The following is a 21,163-nucleotide window of genomic DNA, read 5'->3' on the forward strand; positions in this document are numbered from 1 at the left end:
AGATGGGATGAGAGGGGAGGGGAGGGGAGGGGGAATAGTAGAGGATAGGAAGGGCAGCAGAATACAACAGACACTAGTATGGCAGTATGTGAAAAAGTGGATGTGGAACCGATGTGAATCTGCAATATGTATACAGAGTAAAAATAGGAGTTCATAATCTGCTTGAATCAATTGTATGAAATATGATATGTCAAGAAGTTTGTAATGTTTTGAACCACTAATAATATAAATAAATAAATAAATAAATAAATAAATAAAAGAAAAAACAAAAACAAAACCTTTTTTTTTTGTATTTTTTAACTCCTTGTGCCAAATATGGTATGGACTCTTTGATATCAGAAGTGAAAGAGTTGGTCATTCTATCACAAATATACATGATATAACTACAGAGGGGTATTTTGGAAATGTGAAACCAGTAAATTTAGGTCACAAGATATTTTAATAGTATGAAGATTAGCATTTCCATATTATTAATCACTATGTAGGTCATATTTGCCCATATTTTATACCTTCTCCTATATTAATCATGTAGGGAGCACAAGTGTGCTCATTAATCTGGATTCAGTGACATTGTATCAACTAGAAATCACCTTGGATGACATTGCTGAGTAACAGAGACACTAACAACCTGCCCCAAGTTTAACAAAGAACCAGCTGAGACAACAGAAAATAAAATCAAATCATGAATCTCAGTGTGAGATGCTAATCTTTTCACTGTTTTCCATCCATCACAATATTTTAAGCTGAATCCAGAGTTCTTAGCTGCAGGCACCTACCAAATACAGTCTTAACCTCTTCCAAGTCCCTGAGTAGTCATGAAATCATGACGTGCTTTGCTTCCTCCCAAGAAGAGGACTGATTCAGAATTCAGGAGGATGTGGCAGCTGCAAGGGTGTCCTGCAGAGGGGTACACAGGGAACTCTGGGCTGGTTGATTTGTGCCCACTTAACCTTAGAACTTTGTCTCATTTAAGCCACTTTTCCAGAATTAGTGCAAGTCTTAGTCCTGGGATCTACTGGAAATCCTAAGTGAAGGGTATAGAAAAATAGAGTCCCATTCTGAAGGGACAGAAAAATGAAATAGGGTTGCTTGTGAAAGGGACAATCTGCCAGCTCTGTCCTGCCAAGATGCTATGTGTCACAAATTCACAGTGCATTTCACACATGGTTTCAGTTATTTGACTTAAACTGCTAGCCCAAGTTACAAAAATATCTGATCCTCTCTACTCTGTCAAATACACTAACCTGGCACTTATATCTTGGTGAGGATTTTGCAGAAGAATTTAAGAATCTACAAATAGCACACAGTTCAGCGCCTGGCACTCAGGGATCTCTCATGGAAGGATTATGTTTGTATGCGGTACTCTTCCACCTCCTCCTCATCACCTTCATAAAGGTGCTAAGGTCAGTGTGAAGGAGCACATGTCCTCCATGTGGATGACAGTGTGTGGTAAGAAGGATCAGTGAGGGAGGAAAGGAAAACTGTAGTGATATGCTCACCACCACCATGGATGTCACACACATGCCTGGACTCTCAGTCCCCATGACTGACACTGTGCAGTGCTCTCTCCTCTGGGCAGCCACACTGCATGTTGGTCCTTCCTCCATCCTCACCTCCCTCAGCAGTTACCTATTTACACTGGCTCAGGTGGTCATGACTAAGGAGAGTGGATTCCACATGGCTGGTACCCAGGCGCCTCCCACCTCATCTTTAGGGCTGACATCTGTGCATGCTCAGGTAGGGACTTCCTAAGACACAACCAGGGTGAGAAGAAACAGTGTGGGGCCCACCTGACTGGAGCCATCAAGCTGAAATGCTGGAGGCACAGGCTGATCATTGACTGTGGTGTGACCTTGGAGGTCAAAAGCATAAAATTCCTTAGAGCCACAGGTGGAGAAGTCTTTGCACTTCCCACCTGAAGAGCATATCACAAGTTCTATAGTGTCATGAAAGAAAGATGAATATCAACTAATGTTTTTCAGCAATTCTTAGTAAAAAAGAAGTTAATCTGTACTATAGATTTCTTTTAATTGTTTCCTTTTTTAATAGGAGCTTCTTAGGTCACTTTCATTATGGTAAATTTAAATTATAAAAACTTGTCACTATTATCATTGTTAAATGTGTAGCTTAGTGGCATTAAAAATAGACATAGTTGTAAAACAATCACTATTATTTATCTCCATCATTCTTATCTTACCCAAGTAAAACCTTGTTCCTGGTGTGAAGAAAACTAAATATCCCTTCCCAACATAAGATCCAACCATTCTACTATAAAAATTGATGAGAAAATAGCATACAGGGCATAATGACAGGTCCAGGCATCGACTCTTGCTGCATTTGCGGCATGCATTGACACCAGAGACCACAGTCCTGAGGTCAGAGTGCCCTACCCTGCAGCCTCCTCAGGGCACTTTTAATATCCCTGTTCCTGAGGCTGTAGATGAAAGGGTTCAGCATGGGGGTGACCACAGTGGACATCACTGAGGCCATCACATCTTTTTTGGGAATATGTGATGCAGCTGATCCAAGGTACACTGCAGAGGCTGTTCCTAAAAATAAGCCAACAACTGCCAGGTGAAAGCCACAGGTGGAGAAGGCTTTGCACTTCCCACCTGAAGAAGGGATCCTCAGAATGGAGGAAATAATTTTATAGTAAGAGAAAAAGATCCCTGAGAGAGGAAACAGACCATAGATGGCTGCAAGAAAATACTTGGCAATGTTATTAGAGAAGGTGTTATTAGAGAAGGTGTCATTGCATAAATACAATGTTTTTTTTTTTGTTGTTGTTGTTTACTAATCTTTCTTAGATTCAGGAGTTGAGAAGGGTCACAGAAGAAACTAGAAATTTCCACATGCTTGAAACTGGTAAATTGTAAGATCATCAAATTGTGCAGCTGAGAGTCCAAGAGACACAGGAAAAAAAGACCCCAAAACTAAGAAGCCACAGAGGCGAGGGCTCATAATGACCTGATAATGCAGTGGGTGGCAGATGGCCACAAACCGGTCATAGGCCATCACAGTAAGAAGCATGTCATCCATACAGACAAAATTGGCAAAAAGGGACATCTTTGTCAGGCAGCCCATGTAGGAGATGGCTCTGCTTTGAGTCTGGATGTCCACAATCATCTTAGGGACCATGGTGGAGATGAAACAGATGTCTGTCAAGGACAGGTTGGAGAGGAAGAAGTACATGGGGGTGTGGAGATGGGGGTCAGAGATGACAACCAGGATGATGACCCGGTTCCCAAGCACTGTGACCAGGTACATGGACAGGAACAGTCCAAAGAGGATGGGTTGCAGATCTGGATCCTCTGAGCGTCCCATGAGATAGAATTTAGAGAGACATGTTAGATATTTTGCTTGCATATTTCTTGGGCACCTTTTGAAACAAACAAAAAAGTTTTGAAACAGAAAACCATAAAACAGGTACCACACATTCTATAAACAATCGAATTCATATATGAATCGGCAAGATGCTCACACTTTAGGTTCGTACATTTTCAATAATAATGTTTGGCAGTGAAATACCCAGTCTTCACCCAGTCTCCTTTATCATTACTTCCTCCATCATTCACCCTCTTTCTATACTCACCTTGGAGATAGTGAACTGAGCAATATTAGAAATCCAGGAGCAAAGGAGAGAAGAAGTTCATGATCACAATGAAATTTAGCTTACTGTTTAAGATATAATCAGATAATAAGTAATGACTGTTCTATAAGGAAAATTAAGAAGAAGTTTGATATACCTCATTTTGTTCTAAGGCTTTTGGACAAAAACCTTTGAGAATATATTGAATACTGTGTAAGGACTGCTTTTAATGGCCACTGAATTAAAGTTAATGCAGCATAACCAGAATGCATTATGTTCCAATTTTCTGCAAGATTTCTCATCAGTCTTGATCTTCTCATTTGCTTCTGTTGTGGATTTGTGTTTTCCCAAAAATAATATAATATGAAATAAGTAGCTTATTTGTTCCCACTGGATAGTTTTCAGCACAGGTCGACAGGTCTTAATACAGGTACATCTTACAAATATTTCCAGTTTCATGAGTAGGAATGAAAACAACACCTGACCTTAGGTTTGCTTTTAGAGTGAGAGGGCTGTTTTCAAGCATGGAGGAGCATGTGGTGAGCTCCAATGAGGTCCTGGAGGGGGCCCAAAGTATGACCTGTGCTGAATGATTGTGAGCCTCCCCTACTGTGACATCTCCTGTGACTTGTGACTATTCTTCCATGGTGCATGTAGCAGGTACCCCTATTTTTCTGCCCTTATCCCCAGGAATCCCACAAGGAAGAGCACTGTGGGCAAGGCTCTCTTTCTCCAATGACAGGGAGTGAAATGGCTGATTGGCTTGCCCATGCGACAGGCTGCCAGGATCCTCCTGGGATGCCCTGTGTCCATGGTCAGACAGCCCAACACAAACAGGCTGCTCTCTTATCCCATCTAACATAAGTGAATTGCATAAATACAATGTTTTTTTTTTATTTGTTTACTGTAAAATACACTAAATTGGGTGTGCATAAGCAGAGCAGGATGCTGTACATAGAATGGAAGACAGAACAAGAACAGGCTGCTCAGCCCTCAGCCTGGGCAGCCTGCACCTCAGTTCATGATCTCTGGCTTCTGTCATCACCTCATCATCCCATCACCACAGTCACAGCACTTTCATAGTGATTAGAAAATGATTTTAAGGATTGTCATATTTTGTGCATTTGTGGTTGTTTCTATGGAAAATGGAACCAGTTGGGATAAGAATAAATTTTTAAAAAGATATCCGATTCCTTCATCTTAAATAAAACCCAAAACTTCATTAATTCATATGCAATTCTGTACTTGTGTGTGTCCTTCCATCTGGCTACTCAAACAGTGATGTTTGTCGTCAAGCTGAGAAAATGTTACTCCCAGTAATCCTTAGCACATCCCAGAGCCCATGCTGCAGTTATTGGGTTACTTGATTCTCCGCTGGGTCATGAAACAGAAGTGCCCATCCCAAGACCCACCCATACCTGGTGCCCAACAAAGGCTCAGGCTCTATGCCCAGCATTCCCATGAATATGCTGTCAGCTGGGCACTTCCTGATGCAGAACCACAGCAGGGGACACAGCCACATAGAGCACTGAACAAGAAAAATCCGCTGAAATCCTGCAGGCCCAGGCTGACTGTGGACTAATATAGGACCTTGGAAGCTCAATACACAGAGCTCACAATTAGACTAATCAGTCCATGTGATGCCCATCACTAAGGACTTCCTACTATTAATGAAGAAAGATGAAGAAAAGAAAACAAAGGTCCACTTAAGATTTGGACCCTAGCTATAACTGGGAGGCACCTTATGTTCTCAGTTTACTTTTTTCTCTTTATTAGTATTTAAAGATGTATCTCCTTTTAATGTCTAATTCTTATTAGGTAAAAATATAAATAACAAAAATCACTATATGAAGTATACATTTAAGTGACAGGTATTTGGTCATTAAGTGTTTTTAATTAAAGCATTTAATTTTAATTAAGCATTCAGTCGTTAAATTAATAGTGATAAATTAATTAAGCATTCAGTCATTAAATTAATAGTGTTAAATTACTTAAGCATTCATTCATTAAATTAATAATGTTAAATTAACTGCTCAAAGGACTCTGAAGCATTGGAATGATGTGAAACTCTAAAACACGCCTCAGACCAAGCTCTAAGGGTCTGCTGTCACTTCCTCTTGTTCATACTCTGCTTTTCCTAGTCTCATGGAACCCGGGCCACACGCATGCCAGGCAGTGCAGTATTGAGCCACATCCTCAGAATATTTTAAGCTGAATCCAGGGGACTTAGCTGCAGGCACATTTTTCAAATTACTGACTAGTAATGTAGTCCAGACCTGCTTTGTCTCCTCTTCAGATGGAGAGGGCTGGGAACCGAATGCAGGAGGATGTGGCAGCTTCAAGAATATCTTGGAGTAGCAGAAACAGGGAGGTCTGTGCTGGATTATTTGTGCCTACTTGACCTTAAATTATTGTCTCATCTCAGCCATTCTTTCAGAAGTGGATCAAGTGACAAACTAACTGCTCTGAATTGGGATCTACCAGAAATCCCAAAGGGAAGTACACATGAAAAGGAAGCCCATCTTGCAGAGAAAGGAAAGTACAACCCACTGCTGTTTTTGAAGGGGACAACCTGCCAGCACTGGCCTGACAACATGCCATGTGCCTCAAACCCACACTACATTTCAAACGTGGCTTCAGTTGTTCTATCTGAACACCATCACAATTCATATAAACACCTATACTCTTTCCTGCTGTCTAAAATAAAATTGTGTGACACTTATGCTGTGGGAAGACTTTGCACATGAACAATCAACCTACAAATAACACATAGTTTAGCAGTGGCACTCAGTTATCCCCCAAAAAAGATCATCCTCATCCTCATCATCTCCTTCATAAATCTTTTGAATTGCTTAGCACACATTTAAAGGGACACATTCTCTCCTCTTGTGGATGACAGTGTGTGACAGGAACAGTCAGTGAGGGAATAAGACAAGGCTTTCCATGTGCTTTCTCTTGTGCACACCACAACCAAGCCTATGAACTCACAGAATCATCACTCATCATCTGGCCCTTGTTCTCCCATCTGGTAGGCAAACTGCATGCTCCTCCTGAGTGAAGAAATAATGTTGTGGAATGCCCTTCCTCCACCCTTCGCCTCTTACAGCAGTTACTGATTCACGCTGGGGCTCTGTGGATGTAGAACTAAGGAGGGTAGCTCCAAAGCCCCAAGTCCCTAATGTCCATTGGCCCTCACGTCAGCCTTCGGGTACCAACACAAGCTCAGCTAAGAGCTTCCTGATGCAGACGTCCACAGCAAGAAGAGCAGGTATGGAGCCCACTGGACTAGAGTCCTCAAGCCGAAGAGCTAGAAGAGGCATAGACTGATTGTTGACTACTGTGTGAACTTGGTGGCTCAATGCCTAGGGCGTCCAATTTACCAAGTAGTTTTGAAGCATATCACGAAGAAGAGGAGGAGAAAATAGACATCAATAAATGTTCACAGTTTGTATCAACTAGTAACGAGGTTCTCCTCTAATATCAATTTCTTTTTAAAGACTTTTTTCATATTAGTATTATTATGGTAAATTTAAGCTACAAAAAGTTAAAATTTCACCTTTCTCAAGTATATAGATGTGCAGCATTAATCACATGTGTATTTTTATGACACTGACACCGTGATCCATCTCCAAAATTTTTCATTTTTCCAAAGTGATAATTGGTTCCAAATGTGAAAAATTCCCAAACATTCCTTCAAAGATTAGCGACAGGCATTGAACACAGAATGTGAGAAACTAATTAGAAAAAATTTAAAAAAGGAAGGAAAGGCTCTGCTTCTGTTGGCCTCACACATGTATGCTGGAGAGAGTTCACTCCACAGCCAGTCAGAGTCCTGGAAGGGCACAGGCTCAGGAGTTTGGCTGTGGTTGCTTGGCAACGTCTGTTTCCAGGAGGACCACTACCAAACCATGAGCTCCGCTGTGGATGGTGCTGTGGGGAGACTTGGCTCAACTCTAGGGGCTAGGTTGGGATTGCAGAGGTGGTTTTAGGTGAGGGGGAGGGAAGATGCCTGTGAGACCCTAGTCTCTGCCAAGGGGAAGCCTTTTGGCTTGGGAACTCAGGACCAGGGGCCCTCAGGCTCCTCCACTGGCCTGAGGATGACGTGCCTGTGCTTTGGGCAGGGTGGTCTTAATGGATGTAGCTGGCCCAGGTACCAGGTAGGATACAACCTGTGAACAATGTGCAGAAGGCTGTAAGTGTGGGCAGCAGATGAGAAGAACAGGTAATAGGCTGGAACCTAGCAGCAAGAAGCCTGAGGCACCAGAAGGAGGACATGTGTGAGAAGTAAGCAAAGTCCAGGTTGCGCAGCAGGAGGAAGACCAGGGAGGAAAGACCTCCCTCACTAAGACACCTGGTGGCACTGCCCCTAAACTGCCTCAGCCCTGGGACCTGCAAACTAGGAGGGGCCTGATGCCTAGTCCACCTTGATGAGTAGCCAAGTAAAAACTGGGTTCCCATTCACTAAAAAATAAAAAATAAAAATAAAAAGAATGTGAAAAACTAAAAACTAAAGCTCTGAGTATTACTATAAGAGCAGATTAAAGGACTGAATGTTGAGCTTTGCTGAATTTTCTAACAAACAATGCAACTGGATTCTTCATGTGCTATACTAGACATTTCTGCTGTTTCTGCCACCTCCTCAGGACACTTTTAATAGCGCTGTTTCTCAGGCCATAGATGAAGGGGTTCAGCATGGGGGTGACCACAGTGTACATCACAGAGGCCACTGCACCCTTCCTGGGAGAATATGATGCAGCTGAACCAAGGTACACTCCAAAAGCTGTTCCTAAAAATAAGCCAACAACTGCCAGGTGAGACCCACAGGTGGAGAAGGCTTTGTACCTCCCCCCTGAGGATGGGATCCTCAGAATGGAGGAAACAATTTTATAGTAAGAGAAAAGGATCCCTGAGATGGGGAAAAGGCCATATACTGCTCCAAGAAAATACTTGACCAAGTTATTATAGAAGGTGTTGGAACAGGAGAGATTGAGAAGCTCAGAAGGGTCACAGAAGAAACTAGCGATTTCCACGTCCTTGAAGTTGGTGATTTGTAACATCATTAAAATGTGCAGTTGGCAATCCAAAAGGCTGAACAGAAATGACAACAAAGTTAAGAAGCCACAGAGGCGAGGATTCATCATAACCAGATAATGCAGGGGATGACAAATGGCCACAAAACGATCATAAGCCATCACAGATAGGAGCATATAATCCATACATGCAAAAATGGTAAAAAGAGACATCTGAGTCAGGCAGCCCACGTAGGAAATGGTTCTGCTGTGAGTTTGGATGTCCACAATCATCTTTGGGACTGTGGTGGAAATGAAGCCGATGTCAGCCAAGGACAGGTTGGAGAGGAAGAAGTACATGGGGGTGTGGAGGTGGGACTCAGAGCTGACAGCCAGGATGATGAGCAGGTTTCCAAGCACTGTGACCAGGTACATGGACAGGAACAGTCCAAAGAGGAAGGGCTGCAGGTCTGGGTCCTCTGAGAGGCTCAGGAGTTGGAATTCAGAGACATCTGTTAGATTTTGTGCATCTATATAACTGAGACATCTTTTGATAAAAAGAGTGAGGGAAAAGAAACATATCAGCAATCACTCCTCACTCTGTGTACATTTGAATTCAAGTATTCACAAGGGCTGTTCTCACACTGGAGATCCACATGCCTTCAATGTAATTCTCAAAAGTGTACACCCAGTCTTGCATTCGCTTTACTCTCCGTCATTCACCCCTCTTTCCACACCCTATTTTCAGACATTGAACTGAGAAATATTAGAAGCCCAGGAGCAGAGGACAGAAGAATTTCAGGATCACAATAAAATATAGCCTACTGTTTGAAGGAAATTTTAGGAAATAGTACTAACCTTCATATTAAGCAAAAAAATAATCTTCAAAGTTAACTAAGAACCAGTCCATTTTAACTTATTTTTTGCTAACAAGTTGAGACAAATTTCTTTGACTTATTCCACTAAAGACACCACCTAAACTCCTGACAGTAGACGTGTCAGTTATCTTCAAAGGGTTTCATCATTTGTTGATTTCCTCATTTCCTTCCTCTGGGTTTTAAGCTTGCTGTTCAAAACATTTATAATATAAAACAAATATTCCAGTCTTTAGAGAACTTCAGATTTCAATTGATATGATTGAGTTAAATGCACATAATCAACAGTAACACAACCAATGTGATAGAAGTAGATGATATTGAAATCATAAATGAAGAGAACATTTTGAATAGTTTAATTTTATAAAACCTTATTTGTATCAACACACACAATATCAGGAAATTATCTGCTGTAAAAATAAGCCTTTGTTCTTTTTTTTCCCCATCTGACCTGTTAAAACAGCTTCATGGTTTGTAATCTCAAACCATCAGGTTTGCAGTTGAAGATTTTAGCACCATTGAAAGCCCCAGACTCAGATCTCTTTTCTAACCACCCTGGCCACATCATGGATGTCTGACCATTCCTGAGACATGCACTGCACTTCTCTTCCCAAAGCCATATAAGGGTAACTTAAGTTTGTTATTTGCCAGTTCCCACTGTGACTGAATTGGAAAACAACGCAAAAATAGAAAATAAAGCAAATACTTCTGGGTAACTTCCAAATTGTAAATATGGGGAAATAATCATGAGCCTTGTATGGTCAATATATGAAATTATGTTTTAAATCTTTCCAATTGCATACTAATACTTATGTCTCATTATTATATACACTTGTGGGTACTTTAGGATGTACTTTAAGACATTAGACCCACACCAATTTAATCAGCATATTTGCATCTGAATTCCTTTCTTACAACAGAAAAGGAAACCACAGTCTAACAATATCCTGGCACTTGGAACATGCTCTAAACTATTAGGTATTATTATAGTTAATAATACCCATGACCTATATTAAAACATACAATTTTGATGACACCTGACTCAGGAATAACATTAGAACAAGATTTGAACAATTACCTAAGAAATTGGTATCTCTGCATGATTCTATTTTCCTGCAAACCTGTCTCCCTAACACACCTACTGTCAGGAAGTGGGGTAATTTTCTGTTGTTATTTCTATGTCAACATTATCTACCCAGACAGCTTTCTTATTAAATATTGCCTTAAAAGTAATTAGAGCTTATCTAACTAGTGGGCAACACAATACTAATTGCCCATAAATGTACTGCTTTACACTCACTTGTGGTGTGAAGTCTCCCTGTGAAGCACATTTCTCTATTTTAAAGGCTTTATCGGATGCAAAGTATTGGAGAAAGGACCTCTTTAAATTAGAAAATTATTATGGCAATCATTTCAAAGCCCTTCTGCCTCCCTCCAAGTCACAAATAAGAATGTCTGGATAACATGTTGGCAGGGGATAGTTGTTTGATTTCCAATGAAAAAGGCATGTCCAAATTTACTATAAATGACCTGCATTTCAGTCCCTACAAGAACAGTCAAAATCGCCTACATCTTCTAAATTCCTTATATGTATCCGGAAAATGAAGCTCCACGCCCAAGTAGTAATGTGCTGTCCTTGAAGACTCCTGAGGAAATTTCGTCTTCTGTAGGGAATGCTATTTCCTCCTGCTGCAGCAGAAGAGCTGGTGCCCTGGGCTGGAGTCAGGAAGGCAGCATTTCAGACCCACACCCCACCTGCCAGTGTGCACAGTGTGCGAATCTCTCCTCCTCTCCCTGCTCACTGCTTAAGGGAAACAGAAAATAACACCATCTCCACAACATGTGCTGCATCAAAGGGAAATTTGGAACTCAACAAATATTTGGTCATTGTGATTTTTATAGATGATTTCCATGATTAGGTAATTATCAGCATGATGGAGGAAAGCCATGGTCAGGGGCAGTGGAGGCTGGAATGAGGTGAAACTCTGACCTGTGCCTCGTGGAAGGCTGAGGTGTTAAGTGCCCTTCAGCTTCTGCCTCCTGGCCTTTCTTCAAAACCATGCAAATCCCTGCTATGGTTTCTAAAACTCTGTCTACTGTGCATGATATTAAATAAAAATTAAGGTTTCCTGTGTCCAAAACATGGACACAGAAGGACACTGTTTTAGCGTGTCTCTGTTCCCTTGGACACTGCTGGAAGGAAGGAAAGTTCAGCCAGGAGGCCACAGTGTGTTCATCCAAATTGATTCTGACCAATTTAGGAAAGAAAAGGTGGGTGGTTTCAATGCTCAACAGACTTGCTCTAGGTGACCCCCTGTGCCAAGCAGGGCACAGGCCCCAGAGGGTCAGAAATAGAAAAAGTCAGACATTCTTCCAAATACACAGCACATCTGTAAGGCCAAAAATAAAACATGCCATCTAGAAATAGGAAAATTGTCACTACTGGCCACTGAACAAACTAGTTGAGCACCATTAAGCTTAACCTAGACATAACTAACAATGACAATAATATCCAGGTTTTATTTTGACCAGATTTTATTCACATATCCCATATTCTGTCATTACTAAGTGCAGTTGTATCAACTGGAAATCAACTCAGATGAATGGCTGAATCTAGACACCAGTGAAACTAGTGACTGCTTCACAGACATACTGATTGGGACTGACAGTCTGCAAAACGGATCAACAAAATATTTTTATTCTTTCCCACCTGACATTTTTCAGGATAAATCCCCAGATCTTAACCACTGGTAAATCTTAGGTACATTTAAAAAATCTTCCCACTTTTATGAGTAAGAATGAAATTAAATCTGACCTAAGCTTTGCTGTGAGATGCTGTTTTCAAGCACTGAGGAGCATGTGGTGAGCCCCAGGAAGGTTCTGGAGGGGCCCAAGAGCGTGATCTATGCTGAATGATCATGAGCCTCCCCTACTGACCTCTCCTGTGACCTGTGGCTGTTCTTACATGGTGCATGCAATAGGCGCCCACACTGCTCTGCCCTGGGATCCCCAGGAATCTCACAAGGAAGAGCCCATGGGCAAGGCTCTCTTTCTGAAGGACAGGCAAGAGGAATGGCTGTTTGGCCTGCTGATGGGACAGCCTGCCAGGATTCTCCTGTGATGCCCTGTGTCCATGGTCAGGCAGCCCAGTGCAAACAGGCTGCTCTCTTTCCCAACTAACAAAGGAGTACAAGTTACATTTTTTTCTACAAAACAATATGTGGACACATATAACTAAAGTGAGATGGTGCACATGAAATGACATAGAACACGTTGCTCACCCCTGAGCCTGAGAAGCCCTGCACCTCAGTTCATGGTGCTCTGGCCTCTGTCCTCCTCCTCACCATCCTTTTCACCACTACCACAGTCCTTTCATAGAGCTTTGGAAACACTTTTGAAGGACCCATTGCACTGTGGTATGTCAGATTTTTGTAGTAAATAGAACCAGTGTGTAAACTGCATGATTGTGGCATGCTTGGTGCCTAGGAAGTTTCTGTGCAAAGGTACAGAATGCCTTGCTGCTGGGAAACTTCTATGTGAAAGACTTCGGATGCCTGGCTGCTGTAGCGATGTTGTTCATGAGGAAGCTCTGTGTTCAGAGTTTTATAAGTTTCGACCTTGCTCTTAGGCACGTTAGCTCCTGGGAATAAAGGAACTTGCTTGCTAGATAACAATAACGTTTCACCAAGCAGTGGTTCTCCTATCTGCCCTCTTAAGAGTAACTTTAGACAAGGGACTTTCTTGAGAGCTGCACAGAGCTCCTGACATTGCATATTGAAATGTAACTGCAGAATAAGCAACATTACTGATACTCTAAACAATATGTAGTTATGGCACTAATGACCTAATGTAACCTATTGATATAAACAAATGTGGCCGCTTGGACAAGGGGCCACTTCTTTTCCTGCCTCTACATCTTGTCTCTGTGACTCCGTTATTATTATTCCTTATACCAGTGTGAGTGGAAAGCACATTATAAATAAGGTATATGATATCCCAGCAAAAATAAAATCAAAAATTCACAAACATCATACATGAAACTTATCATCTTGAGATCTTCCCATCTGGATACTCAAACTGGGGATTTGTACTTGTGATATAAAAACAATACTTTGGATCTTTTTTCCAGGATTCCAAGGCTCCAATTGCACTTACAAGGTTATGCTGCTTCTCTGCTGGCTCATGACAAAGAAGTGCACATGCCAAGACCCACCCATACCTGGTGCCCATTGAAGGCTCAGACTCTGTGCCCAGCATTCCCGTGAATATGCTGGGAGCTTTCTGATATGGAAACACAGCAGGAGACACAGGCATGCAACTCACTGGCAAGAACCATCCACTGAAGGGCTGCAGGCACAGACTGATTGTGGTCTAATATATGACCTTGGAAGCTCAATGCACAGAGCTCACAATTAGACTAATTGATCCATGCAGTACCCATCTCTAAGGACTTCCCAATGTTAATTCAGGAAGAAGAAGAAAAGAAAATGAAGGTCCACTTAAGATTTGGACACTAGCTGTAATTAGGAGGAACCTTATTTTCTCAATTTACTTCTTTCAGTTCTATGTTTTTTTAGAGCTTCATAAGCTTTTAGGTCCATTTTTATTAGGGTAAAATATAAAGAACAAAAATTAATATGTGAGCTATAACATTTATATGCTTCAGTGACCTTTATTTGGTCATTAAGCTTTTTTATTAATTAATAATTCATTAATTAAAGAAACAGTGGGAGTACTGCTCAGAATGATTGTCAAAGCACCATTGCAGCATTGAAATGATGTGGAACTCTGAAACAGGTCTCAGACCAAGCTCCAAGGGTCTCTGGTCACTTCCCTTCATTCCTGCTTTCTTCTCCTAGGCTCATGGATATCACTGTTATTGTTCTTGGTAATTGAAGGTTGTAGATGCTGTTAAGAGAAATATGGGGCTCAGGAATCCTTGACACAGACACAAACAAGAAATGTTCCATCTTGTCTCTGGCTCTGTGGGATGTTCCTAAGTAGGAGGAAGGTACTGACAGGAGAACACCAGAGTGTTGGAACCTCACTGAGCAAGAAAAGAGCAGGATCTGCACACAGAGCTAGCATCTATTCAATATTTATCATCCTTTTACTCTTTTTTATCACTTCTGTGCCTAACATGGTAGAGTGTCTGAGTAATCACAAATGAAAGGTGATGGTCATTTAACCCCAAATATGCAGCATATACCTACATAAGAGATGTATTAAAATGTAACATATGTAAATTTTAAAACTGTAATTTCAGCTCAAAAAGGTATTTCATTTAATAGGAAAGACAGCACAATGAATGGAACATAACTTTTCTATGTTCATATGTGAATATACCAACAGTGAAACTCAACATCATACACAACCACAAGAACAGGATCCTAATTAGAATAACTTATACTCCATTTATATATAATGTTGAAATACTACTCTGCTGTCATGAATCTCTAAAAAGAACAGATAAAAAAATTCACTGAAAAAAAGATATTTCAGTTGAATAGTATGAAGCTTAGCCTTTCCATTATTAATAACTATCTAACATTTTCCCACATTTTACACCTTTATCACATATCGGTTGCACAGGGAACAAACATTTTCTGCTTAATCTGGATTCACTGTCATTGTATAAATTAATTATCACCTTGGATGACATTGCTATTTCAGAGACACAAGAAGTCTGCCCTGAGTTACAGGGGAAAATGAATACAGCCAACAACAGTAAAAATTAAATTGTGAATCTCTGGCTCTGATGCATTAATATTTTTCACTGTTTTCCAACCATCAGAATATTTTAAGCTGAATCCAGGAGTCTTGTCTGCAGGCACATCTCTGATATATCTTCAACCTTCCCAGATTCCTGAGTAGTAATGAAACCCAGACCTGCTTTGTCTCCTCTTCACATGGAGAGGGCTAATTACCAGAATGGAGGAGGATTTGGCAGCTGCAGAGGTATCCTGCAGAGGGAGACACAGGGAGGTCTGTGCTGGATTACTTGTGTGCACTCGATAGTAGATCTTTGTCTTGTTTCAGCCATATTGGTGAAACTGATGCCACTGACTACTGTGTCCTGGGATCTACCAGAAATCTCAAACATAGAAGAAGAAGGGTCCCAACCTGGAAGAACACAGACATGAAACACAGGGGTGCTTATGAACGGGTCAACCTGCAGCACTGGCCATATGCCTCAAATCCATAGTGCATTTCACACATAGCTTCAGCTAAGAAGAAGTACATGGGGGTGTGGAGGTGGGAGTCAGACCTGAAAGCCAGGATGATGAACAGGGTCCTAAGCACTGAGACCAGGTACATGCACAGGAACAGTCCAAAGAGGAGGGGCTGCAGGACTGGGTCCTCTGGGAGGCTCATAAGTTCAAATCAGAGACACATGTTAGATTTTGTGCATGTATACTGCTTGGGCAATTTTGACAAGGAAAGAGGGTGTTTAAAAAGAAACACATAAAACAGGCACCCCTCATCCTGGAAACGTTTGAATTCAAGTGTGCACAAGCAAGGTGCTCAAGCTTTAGGTCCATCCACTCTCAACAATAATTCTCAATAGTAAAAAACCCAGTCTCTACATACTCTTTGAATATACTTTCTCCATCATTCACCCCTCTTTCCATACTGACTTTAAAGATTGAACTGAACAGTGTTAGAAATCCAAGACAAGAGAAGAGAGAAGGAAGTTTATGATCACTATTAAATATAGCTTACTCTTTTGGAAAAAGTAAGGAATATGTAATGACCTTCCTTTCAGGGAAATTAAGAAGCCATTTGATGACCTTATTTTATTTTAAGGCTTTTGGACAAAGTGTTTTGATAAGATATGTAACTCTGTGTGATGACTGCTTTCCAGTCCTCACAACTAAATCAAGGGTGGTGGATCATAACCAGAAAGTAGCATGTGCCCCTTTTCTGCAGAGGTCTCATCATTCTTTAATCTTCTCATTTGCTTCCTGTGTGTATTTGTGGTTTTTTCTTTAAAAAATATGGAGTATAAGGGCTGGGGATATAGCCCAGTTGGTAGAGTGCTTGCCTCACATACACTAGGACATGGGTTCAATCTCCAGCACCACAAAAAAAAAAAAAAAAATTCACTTGCAAATGTTTTCAGGCTGGGGTTGTGGCTCAGCAGTAGAGTGCTCACCTAGCATGTGTAAGGCCCTGGGTTCAATCCTCAGTACCACATAAAAATAAATAAATAAAATAAAGGTATAAAAATTAAAAAGAATATGGAGTATAAAATAAGTATCCTTGTCTTTGGTTAACTTCAAATATTGTTAAATATGAATGAGTCAGCACAATATCCATTGTAAAACTGACCATAAATGTCACATTAGTGTGCAATGTACCCAGCAATGATTTTAAAATCATAAATTGTAAGATGTTTCAGTCATGCTGACCACCGTGGATGTCACACACATGCCTCGCCTCTCAGTCCCCATGACTGACACTGTGCAGTGCTCTCCCCTCTGGGCAGCCACACTGCATGTTGGTCCTTCCTCCATGCTCACCTCCCTCAGCAGTTACCTATTTACACTGGCTCAGGTGGTCATGATTAAGGAGAGTGGATTCCACATGGCTGGTACCCAGGGTCCTCCCATCTCATCTTTAGAGCTGACATCTGTGCACACTCAGGTAGGGACTTCCTAATAGACATAACTAGGGTGAGAAGAAACACAGGATGGACCCACTGAACTGGAGCCATCAAGCAGAAAGGCTGGAGGCACAGGTGTGACCTTGGAGGCTCAAAGCATAGAACAGACTGGCAAAATAGGTGAGCCTCTCACAAACTCTATGATTGTCCTAACAATGATGGTGGAATAAAAAGTTTGGAAAATGAGCACCAAATCATGCTTTTCAGTAATTTTTAGTTCAAAATAAGCTTTAAAGAAGAGTGAAATTATGGCATTTGCCTGTAAATGGATGGAGTTGGAGAATACCATGCTACGTGAAATAAGCCAATTTCACAAAACCAAAGGCTGAATGTTTCCTCTAATATGTGGATGCTAATTCACAATAAGGTGAGGGCATGGGGGGCACTAGGGATGAATAGTGTTACTTTAGATTAGGCAGAGGGAAGTGATGGGAGGGAAAGAGAGAGGATGTGGGGATAGGAAAGATAGTAGGATGAAACAGATATTATTACTACATGTATGTATGTGGCTGCATGACCAATGTGATTCTGCAACAGGTACACTCAGAAAAATGAGAAATTATATCCCATCTATGTATGATCTATCAACGTGCATAAATGCATTCTACTCTCATGTATAACTAATTACAACAAATTTTAAAAAATAATTTTATTTTATTTTTTTTTAATTTTTTATTGGTTATTCAAAACATTACAAAGATTGCAAAAGAAGTTTGTTAGTAATTAAAACAAATTTTAAAAAAGAAGATTATTTATTTTATTGATTTCCTCTATTTATTCTTAGAAAATACTACCTTCTTAAAGCCACATTCATTATGGTCAATTTAAATTACAAAAAAAGAAAAAAATTGCTATTATTACCATTGTCAAATGCAAAGCTCAGTGGCATTAAATATAGGTATAGCTGCCAAAACATCACTATCATCTATCTCCACCATTCCTTATCTTACAAAAGTGAAACTTTCTTTCCAATGTAAAAAAGTGCCAAACATCCCTTTCCAACAGGAGTTCCAACCATTCTACTGTAATATTTGGTGAGAAAATAGCATAAGGCACATCTTAAAAGGACCAGGTATGTAACTTTGCTGCATTTTCCAACACACATTGCAAGCAGTACCACGGAAGCTGGGATTAGATTGCCCTGCTGTGAAGCTTCCAAAGGGCACCTTTGATATCCTTGTTCCTCAGGCTGTAGATAAAGGGGTTCAGCATGGGGGTGACCACAGTGTACATCACTGAGGACACCACATTCTCTCTGGGAGAATGTGATACAGCTGATCCAAAGTACACTGCAGTACCTGTTCCTAAAAATAGGCAAAAAACTGCCAGGTGAGAGCCACAGGTGGAGAAGGCTTTGTACTTCCCACCTGAGGATGGGATCCTCAGAATGGAGGAAATTATTTTATAGTAAGAGAAAAGGATCCCCGAGATGGGGAAAAAGCTATATAGGGCAAAAAGAACATACTTGCCAGTACTAATAGAGTAGGTGTCAGAACAGGAAAGATTCAGAAGTTGAGAAGGGTCACAGAAGAAACTAGAAATTTCCACATCCTTGAAGCTAGTAATTTGTAAGATCATCAAATTGTGCAGCTGAGAGTCCAAGAGACTCAGCAAAAATGATACCAAAATTGAGAAGCCACAGAGGCGAGGGTTCATAATGACTGTATAATGCAGGGGATGACAGATGGCCACAAACCTGTCATAGGCCATCACAGTCAGAAGCATATAACCCATACAAATAAAAATGGCATAAAAGGACATCTGTGTCAGACAGCCCACGTAGGAGATGACATCATTGTGAGTTTGAATGTTTACAATCATGTTTGGGACTGTGGTGGAGATGAAGCCGATGTCAGCCAAGGACAGGTTGGAGAGGAAGAAGTACATGGGGGTGTGGAGGTGGGAGTCAGAGCTGACAGCCAGGATGATGAGTAGGTTCCCAAGCACTGTGACCAGGTACATGGACAGGAACAGTCCAAAGAGAAGGGGCTGCAGATCTGGGTCCTCTGAGAGGCTCAGGAGATGGAATTCAGAGACACGGGTTAGATTTTGTTCTTGTAGGTAGCTTGGACACCTTTTGAAAAAAAGCAAAAAAGGTGTTAAAAAAGAAATACGAAAAACAGACTCTCCTCATTCTGGAAATATTTGAATTAAAGTATGCACAAGGAAGGAGCTCATGCTTTACGTCCATACACCTTCAACAATAGTTGTCAGTAGTGAAGCACCCAGTCTCTACATATTCTTTCATTATCACCTTCTCCATCATTCACCCCTCTTCCTATACTCACCTAAGAAGCATTGAGCTGAGCAGTGTTAAAAGTCCAGGAACAGAGAAGAAGGCCATGATCAACCCATATAATTTAAGCCAAATATCTGTTATATAAATGACCCTACTTTTTTTTTCTTTTTCTTGATTCTGTACTCTATCTGGCCTGCCAAACGTGCTTCATAGTTTTTTTTTTTTTTTTTTTTTTTTTTTTGTTTTTTTTTTTTTTTTTTTTTTTTTTTATCTCAAACCATCAAGTGCATTGTTTATGATCTAGCACCAAGGAAAGCCCCCAAACTCAAGTTTTATTTCCATTCTCAGTCCTTCTTCATGGGTTCTCTGGTCAGCCATTCCTGACACATTGATTTCAATTCTCCTATTTAGGCTACATGAAGTACACTTGGGTTCATTATTTATCATTTCTCTATGAGAAATAATTGGATACAATACAAAACAGAGTATAACAAGTAAAAATGTAACAACTTCTTCGAATTATCCTCATTTGTAAATTGGAGGTATTAATTACCTACCTTGTATGATTGTCATGAGGAAATTAAAAAAAAACTTTCAAGTGGCATAACTCATAGTTCTCTCCCATTATTAAATCTACCTGTGTATATTTTAGAATATCCATACACAGTGATGTCAGACTAACACCAATTATATCAGCATATCCACATGTGAAGTTCTCAGTGGTTCTTTCTTACATCAGATCTGAAATCCTATGTCTAACAATATCCTGCCAAATAGAACACTCTTCGTGAATATTACCTACTCTTATTGTCGTAATACCCATCATCTATATTGAAACATATGAATCTGATAATAATTGTGCCAGGACTAACATTGGATAGACATCTGAAACATTACCTAAGAAATTTAAGTCTTAATATCTCTATCTGATTCCATTTTCCTGCAAACCTGTTCCCCAAACATACTTATTGTTATGAAATGCAGAGGTGTAATTATCTGCTTGTGTTTTCATGTCAGAATCATCTATCAAATACTTTTCTTTCACACAATTACCTAAAACATAGGTAAAAAAAAATATCTAAGTAATTTTCAAAACAATGCCCATTGGCCATGAAATGTAGAAGTTTACATTAACCTGAGCTTTTAATTTCTCAATGAATTACATTTCTCTTCTGCAAAGTCTTTATCTGATGCAAAGTGATAGAAAGGACATCATTGTTTAATTCAGTAGTATATTAGTATGACAATCGTTTCAAAGCAGTCTCCCTATCACTTAAATAACAGTGTCTGGATAATATGTTGTCAGGACATGATTGGTTGATTTCCAGTACAAAAGCTGTGTCCAAATTTACTCTTAATGACCTACATTTAGGTACCTACAAGAACAGTCACTATCACCTACATCTTCTCAATACTAATATGTATCATGGAAATGCAATTGCACCCTAACTAGGAATATTCTTCCTTGATGACTCCTGAAGAAGTTTGGTCTTGTGCAGGGAATACTATTTACTATGGCTCTAACAGAAGAGCCAAGGCCTGGGCTGGAGTCAGGCAGGCAACATTTCAGACCTGCATTACCTGCCAGTTTGTGCACAGTGTGTGAATCTCTCCTCCTCTCCTTGCTCACTGCTTAAGGGAAACAGATTATAACACCATCTCCACAACATGCGCAACATTGGGAACTCAATGAATATTTGGAAATCGTTATTTTAGTAAAAAAAATCCATAATTATGTTAAGTATTAACATTATGGAGGAAAGCCATGGTCAAGGGCACTGGAGG

General features: G+C 40.4%; 2 protein-coding genes across 2 annotated transcripts; both read right to left on the reverse strand.

Moving 5' to 3' along the window:
• Positions 1-8,193: 8,193 nt before the first annotated feature.
• Positions 8,194-9,156, reverse strand: LOC143401135 (olfactory receptor 7E24-like; the record flags this gene model as incomplete). The annotated part of the gene is made up of 1 exon (XM_076858201.2): positions 8,194-9,156. A coding segment is annotated over one exon (963 nt), but the record flags the coding sequence as incomplete, so codon positions are not given.
• A 9,114-nt stretch (positions 9,157-18,270) lies between these two features.
• Positions 18,271-19,483, reverse strand: LOC143401140 (olfactory receptor 7E24-like). The gene is made up of 2 exons (XM_077110310.1): positions 19,428-19,483; positions 18,271-19,213 (listed from the first exon to the last, which is right to left on the reverse strand). Exons 1-2 carry the CDS (start codon positions 19,481-19,483, stop codon positions 18,271-18,273), a joined length of 999 nt encoding a protein of 332 aa, XP_076966425.1.
• Positions 19,484-21,163: the final 1,680 nt, after the last annotated feature.

Source organism: Callospermophilus lateralis, chromosome 1 (assembly GCF_048772815.1).
Source record: "Callospermophilus lateralis isolate mCalLat2 chromosome 1, mCalLat2.hap1, whole genome shotgun sequence".
NCBI classification, from domain to species: domain Eukaryota; kingdom Metazoa; phylum Chordata; class Mammalia; order Rodentia; family Sciuridae; genus Callospermophilus; species Callospermophilus lateralis.